This window comes from Musca autumnalis, unplaced genomic scaffold (assembly GCF_047663935.1).
Source record: "Musca autumnalis isolate F117 unplaced genomic scaffold, ASM4766393v1 scaffold_4, whole genome shotgun sequence".
Classification (NCBI taxonomy): domain Eukaryota; kingdom Metazoa; phylum Arthropoda; class Insecta; order Diptera; family Muscidae; genus Musca; species Musca autumnalis.
The window spans coordinates 251261843-251269300 of NW_027411977.1; the positions used below are offsets into that span (position 1 = coordinate 251261843).

The following is a 7458-nucleotide window of genomic DNA, read 5'->3' on the forward strand; positions in this document are numbered from 1 at the left end:
TTGCGGAAAATATGCTACATTTGATCTATTCCAATTATAATAATGGTAAATCCGTAAGAGAAATCCCTAAAATTACCTCTCGTAAGCTGAGAAGTGTATACAACATAATATACCGCACCGAGAAAGAAGCCAGGCTCAAACTGAGGGCGTTACATGGCAGGTCCAAAATAGTAACCACACGAATTGACTGTAGAATGATTAAAGAAATTAACGAAATAACCCAAAGCAGAACCAGAAAATAGCCTTTTCTAATTAAAAATGATTTTGGAGTAAGTGTGTCACATGGAAAAGTCAGAAAAGTGCTACATAACAACAAGCACTCATCACGAGTGACTAGGTAAAGACCATTTTTCTCCCAATCACTATAAATAGACAACTTTTCACGCCATCTTTAGTATTGGGATGGCGTTATATTTTCTTATGAGACTAAAATTATGTCGTACTATCACAATGGACCTCAAAAAGTATTGGGAAAACCCTTGAAAGTCATGGAAAACAAAAATTTAATACATTCCGTAAAGTTCGGAAAGCAGTGACATTGGATAAATCCTGATTTTGGAAGAAACAATGACATAGGAGGTTTATTTAGATGTTTTAAAAAATATTTAGCCAAAAAGATTTTAACAAAAGTGTGGGCCTGTTGGCCCTGAAAATTCAAACAAATTGCGATATAAGTACTACCAAGACAATGACCCTAAGCATAAATCTATTTTATGTAGGACTTGGTTGTTATATAACTCCACCAAAGACATTTACATCCCGTTCCAGTGTCTAGATATTAACCCCATCGAAAATTCATAGGTACACCTGAAGGAAAAAAGGCGGGAATAGGTCGCCCACTAACCTAGGGGACTAAATAAAATGCAATAAAGAAGAATGGCTAAAAATACCATTGGAATATGACATTCCGAAACTTCTTTATTAAATTCAGATACGTTTATAAGCTGTTTTTGATGCCAAATGTAATGTGGGCATACGATATATTAGAACAAACATTTCGAAAAATACAGTGAAAGACTGAAAAGTTGTGATTTTAGCAATTCTTTAGTTGACAGTGCAAATAGTGAGTTGTACTCATTTTTGTTAATTTTAAGAACGTGTTTAGTAAAATTTAGCTGCTTTTTATTTTATTATACATATTAATAAACATGTGTAAGAATTGTATTGTTAACAAAAATCTTAATAATGATATTTATTTATACCAATAAAATTATGTTTTATTTAGAATTTTGTAATAATTTTGGTTTTGTAATAATTAAGTTGACTAACTGTATTTTCCTTCATTTCTCTATTTGGGAGCAGCGGAAAGTATAGCTACGTAAAAGTTCGTTCAGACCCCCATAAACAAAACACGCCAGTGCCGTTATAAGCAACAACCAACAGCGCTGAGTAAGTAGTGTCGTATCATGATACTAACACAAGCGAAAATAGTTTATTTTATCGTTTGATATTCTTTTTTATAAATTCTATTATATTTTTGATGCAATAACAACGAGAGTGCTGTCACGGACGGACAACAAAAAGCTCGAAGCTACTGTTTCTGTTTTGCTTGGGTTATAAAGGCCAAACAAAACGCCCCTCCATCGTTATTCGACAGAGAACGCTTAAGAAAAATAAACGTGGTGACAAATCAAGTCAATCGCAAACCCCAAAGGACAAGAAACAGCAACAAATTTTAATTTAAACATTGATTTTGTGCGTGTGTGCCAGATTTATACAAAGTACATACAAATATTACTTATTCGCCCGACCAGACTTGATTGAGTTGGAAGTGGGAAAAGAAATCAACGAAAAGAATCAAATTTGATAATAGCAATGCTGAATTTGTAACAATTTGCCACGACATTCGAAGGAAATGACATCAACATGAACGTTAGCTAATTGTGACAACACAGAACCTCACAAATTGAAGTGAAATACATCAATAGTAAACCAGTTCGTCATTGGAAAAAACTACCATCACCGACACGTTGGATTGTCTCCGAGAACGTAATATGTCTGTTCCGGCAGTATTAATTGTGGACAATTCCTTACCGCTGGACAACTGCACGCAAACAGTAAATACATATACTCCCATTTGTCTTCATACACCACACCATCCAATGGTGACTTCATCTGAAATTCATTCTGGACTACTGCAATCAAAGAGTAAATATTCTACCATTCCTCATACACCATTCGCAGTGATGGTGTATTCATATACATTTTTTTACTTTTTGTACTACATATCTACATACATAGTTCAATTGACGACGACAAAGTTCATTGACTAATTAATATTGTGGTCACAAGATTTGTATGTTCTTTGTGTTTCGTAGGTACATACATACATAAACAAAAACGTTGGTCAAATCAAACTTATGTATATGCGTAAGACAGGTATGTACCCATATAAGGGCTAACATCGAAATATGAGATGCTGGTGAAGACCACAGCATAAAGAGGATTTCTTTAGAGAATATTATTAAGGGTGACATTGAGAATTGCGGTGGTTTCTTGCTTTGGGGGAAGGGTGAGATATTTTTGCGAACAGCTGATGATTCAGTCTTTCAGTATATCAATATTCAGCAAACATGCTGTTATTTGAATATTAACCTTTCTTAATAACATGTTTTACATATGTAATTTTTTGGGGCATTTTAAAATATCTTCCAAAATCTGAAATAATCGGCGTCCATATTTAAAAAAATGTTTGAGCACTGTTCGTTAATTTCTGAATTCATGTGTGACATTTTAAAAGAGCAATTTAATATACAAATTATGACATACATATGTATATACATATGCATCTTTAAAGCATAGTACACACGGTCCAACAAAACTGACCGTCAACGTACTTTTACGGCAATTTTCTGGCAAATAAAAACTTTTTGTTAGCTAAAAATGATTGAAATACAACATTTAAGGTATAATTTAGTGATTAGGAAAGTAATTATTCAGCTAGACTTTGATATTAACGAAATAGACCTCGATGACTGACAGTTTTCTTGGACCGTGTGTACTATGCTTAAGATTTACCCGCGTATTTTTATAAGAGTTTATAGCTTAAAAAATAAACACAATTACTCACTTAGTAAATTGATGTCCATATCGATTTATGAATGTAATTGATGTATTATAAAAAACGGATTGCGCTAATGTTACCAGTTCACTCTAACGTTCACACATGTGGGATTCAAACATTTGCTCTAGTTGTTCCTACTATTTAACCGGCCAAAAACAAATGTTCTCTTGGCCATGTGCCAATCACACTCAAATGATTATTTCTCTTCTCATATCTCGTAATTTCGGAAGAATACCAAGAATTTCCCCCAAAGAGCATACATTATTTTAGTGTTGTGGTCTTTTTGTCCATTGTTGGATATGTTCGCTGAAAGTTCGCAATTGTTACTGAAAGTCTTCAGAAAATGTAAAATCCATACAAATGTTTATCCGAAAATATCATTGCATATTGCAGTGGTCAAAATTGTTTGGAATAGAAAAGGGAATCTCCGATGTTCTTTTAGCCGCTCACAACCCTACACTGACAAAGTCCAGGTAATTAAAGTCTCACATTTAACGAAATGCTTAATGTCGTTACGTTACAAGTTAAGATAATGTGTATAAATTTCAGCTAGGCACCCAAAGACCTTGTCTTTAAATGATCGCTCTCTCTAGCTAGTTTCTATTTGTAAATTTGTGTTTACTAATACATGAAATTGAGTAGATTGCTGTTCTAGCTTAATATGTACATACATATATAAATCTGAGCGCGAAAGTGGATTGTTTGATGTCACTGATGTCGGACAAACATTAGATTTCGTCTATTTTAACGTCACCCGATGTAGATAACAACCGGATTGTATTAGAAAGGCCGCAAAACTAATCAAATCAAAGCTATAAACTAAGCCGTATAATTTGTTGTTTTTAATAATTTTACTGGGACCATAAAGCTATGATTTTCTATGTCCCTCCTCATTCCGCCGCTGTCACTTTCAGCGGCTTATCATCTAATAGACTTGCCTCGTCAATGGAATTAGTTAGTTGGACAATTTAGACAAACGTTTCAGTACACAAGTTCGAGCATTCACATTCACGACGTATATTCGTATTGGATCGGAAAAACTCAATAGCTTGCTTGCATCATTTGACTTCCAATCACATTGCAAGACAATGAGCAAATACATTTTCATAATATTGTCGTTAATTCTTTCTCTGCAGAGTGACACGTTTGGAGATGCAGCAGCGGTTACGAAAAATGGAAGGGTCGATTCGACAGTCCCCAATGAAGGGGACTTAGTGAAGGATGAGATAGTTACGTCGTCCTGCGCCCCAACACTTCGATCTTTCAGTGTCCTCGTGAAGCATGAACTCGAACCCAATGAATATGTTGGTCTGACCGGAGATAACAAGGCTCTGGGTGAATGGAAACTGGATGGTGCCATTACACTAGAACAAAGAAATGACACCATGGAATGGACAACAAAAGTCCTACTTCAATCATGTCGCAACATCAGTTATCGCTATTTCACCTATGTTAAGGATCCGAGTGGTGAAAGACATATACGGCTGTGGGAGAGCCATTTAAAACCACGTTCCTTAGGCGGCTGTGTCACACATTGCCCGCAAATAGATGTCTTTGGCCAACAAGAAAGCGGCGATGTCCAATTGAATAGAGGCTGGGTAACGAATGAGGTTATCTATCAATTCAAATTTGAACGTGAATACATGTTTCAAGTTCATGACATTGAGAAGTTCGACCCAGAAAATATACTGATCAAGTTGGTTCCACTGGAATCTGACCTGAAAACAGAGTTAGATAAGAGCGCAGCCGGTTTAAACGTTGAAGTGGTTAAAATGAACAGTGGCGAGAGCCGACTACAGAAGCAAAATGCACTCGGTGTGACGCACAAACGAAACGAGGTTGTTATATTCCATGTCACAGTTCCTAAGAAAATTAATCCAGCGTTTGCTTTCGTATTCCACGCCGTCGATGGGAGATCAATGGGCAGAGCTGTTATAGACTCATCTCAGTTGAGAGGCAGTGAAGGAGAAATGGAGCTTAATATTAGCTTGGGGACAAAGACTGAAGCCGAATCTGGGGTCATTGCACGACTAAAATTACCATACTTGGTTGTGAAGCCGTTCAGCGAAGTCGGTATTTTAGATTTTCGCACTACGTATGCACATTACTGGCCTAAAAGCTGGCCCATATTGGACGTTGGACACAGAGGAAACGGTAAAAGTTATATAGCTAATCCACCAGAGGAGCGAGAGAATACAGTGGCATCATTCCTAAAAGCATACAATGTGTTTGCAGACATGGTAGAATTGGATGTACATTTGACTTCGGATGGAGTACCTGTCATATATCATGATTTTGGACTACGGACTGCTCCCCATGGGAAACAAGTCACCGATATTGCCCAACTGGAATATGTTTTAATAAAAGACGTCACATATGCTAAACTATGTGGATTACGGGTATTTGCCATTATTAACAACGAAATCAAAGAATATCCGTCTCATAACTCAGAGCCAGTAGTTGAGCATCGTATATTCCCCCGCTTGGTTGATGTCTTGCAAGCCTTGCCCAAAACTCTGGGCATTGATGTCGAAATCAAGTGGCCACAGAGAAAGAAATGCGGCGGAGTCGAAGCTGAACAGACCCTAGACAAAAATTTCTTCGTAGATCGAGTCTTGGAAACGATTATACACAAGGGCTGCGGTAGACCATTGATATTCTCAAGCTTCGATGCTGACATTTGCACCATGCTGCGCTTTAAACAAAACATATTCCCAGTAATGTTCCTTTCAATGGGTGAAACCAAGAAATGGGAACCTTTTCTCGATCTCCGAACAAGAACTTTCCAACAAGCACTCAACAACGCGCAGGCATTCGAATTGGCTGGCACGGCTCCTCATGCTGAAGATTTCATTGACAATGAAAATGCTGCCGCCATGATGTCCAAGGCTCATGAACTGGGTCAAATTGCCCTGGTCTGGGGCGATCACTGTAATTCCAAAGAAGCCGTTAAGTATTTCCAGAAAATTGGAGCTACAGCTACCTGTTATGATCGTAGTGATCTCTACATGCCAGAGGACAAAAATCGATCATTCTTCAATTCTACCCTATCGCTTGATGAATTCCAAGACCAGTGCCGCCAATAGTCAAATTTTATTCACATCCGTAACAAATCTTTGAAAAATATCTTTTAAAAATGTACAAAAGTAAGTATTGCTACAAAATAGTTGCTGTATGTGCCGAGCATCGCATAGTGTGAGGTACATAGATATGGGCAATTCATTTGGCTTAGATTCCTTGTTATGCTGTTGTATTTCAATCTAACAATAAAACCAAAAATTCTACTGCTTTTTTATGACATTGTCGTTTTAATCTCCTTTGGGAATAGTACACATGAATGACAGGCAACGACGTTTATTTCGTTGGTATTTGCTCAAGCTAAAAAAAATATTTTTTCTGTTTTTTTTTGTTCATTACAAATTGTAAGAAAATAAAAATTAATAGTGTATTCCCTCATTTAGTTTCTGATACAACTACGGGTGAGGTAAGTGCCTAATGTTTATTGTTTGTGTTTATTATGCCACTAGGAGGGAGCTTCAAGGTCATTATTAAGTCCAAAGCGCTCCTTTTTATCATTTCAATATTAGTAAGAGGACTGTAAGCTTTCCAAGATGAAGGGCGTGTAGTTAAGCCGTAAACATATCCAACGTTTCAGTAAAGTTGGGCGTTGGGAACAGCGCATTACCAGTAACCAGTCAATTCGATAGTCTTAGGAAACCCAATTGTCCCTTAATTGCATTACCAGTAACCAGTCAATTCGGAGTAAGAGATGATAGTTAAAATTACTAGTACGTTGAAGTCAGATAAATGGGTAAATGCATGTATGCATTAGATACACTTTATTTTATTACATGGAGTGAAAAAAATTACAAAGTACAATATAATCTAAGTAATTGTATTGGTATGAATCAACCACTATAACTTAACCATTTATTAACCTTTTGCACAAATAATAGCTTATTCGAAAGATATTATTCGCCCCTTTAAAAGGAAAAAGGATCAATAGAAATACGTTGTGGAAAAAAAGATATGTCCGTTTAAATTTGAAAATGTAAGAAACCCAGAGTTTCACTACTTTTACCGTTATAACATAATAAAACCAAGTGACCCAAACGAACCAAAGGTATTTTCGTTGTAAATGGATCCCAACACGATAGAATTTTGTAACAGAATGCTTGATTACTTTTCTGGTCAACTTTTGTGGCACAGTGTCATTTATCGATATTTGCCGAAAAATGTGCACTTTCTAAAGGCCAAAACTGCCTGTAGGAGGTTTCCAATGCGATGTACTAGAGAGTTCTTATAATTGTGTTGGCTACAATTTTGGATCGCAAATCTCAATGGTTTGGCAGTTATATGCCAAAATATCCAAAAAACGTCAATAAAAAACTTAA

At 36.4% G+C, this 7458-nt stretch overlaps 1 protein-coding gene across 1 annotated transcript; it reads left to right on the forward strand.

Moving 5' to 3' along the window:
• The first annotated feature begins 1307 nt into the window (after nucleotides 1-1307).
• On the forward strand, nucleotides 1308-6359 carry LOC141400870 (glycerophosphocholine phosphodiesterase GPCPD1). The gene is made up of 3 exons (XM_073980481.1): nucleotides 1308-1389; nucleotides 1497-2057; nucleotides 4201-6359. Exons 2-3 carry the CDS (start codon nucleotides 1995-1997, stop codon nucleotides 6148-6150), a joined length of 2013 nt encoding a protein of 670 aa, XP_073836582.1. The 5' UTR covers nucleotides 1308-1389; nucleotides 1497-1994; the 3' UTR covers nucleotides 6151-6359.
• The last annotated feature ends 1099 nt before the right edge of the window (nucleotides 6360-7458 follow it).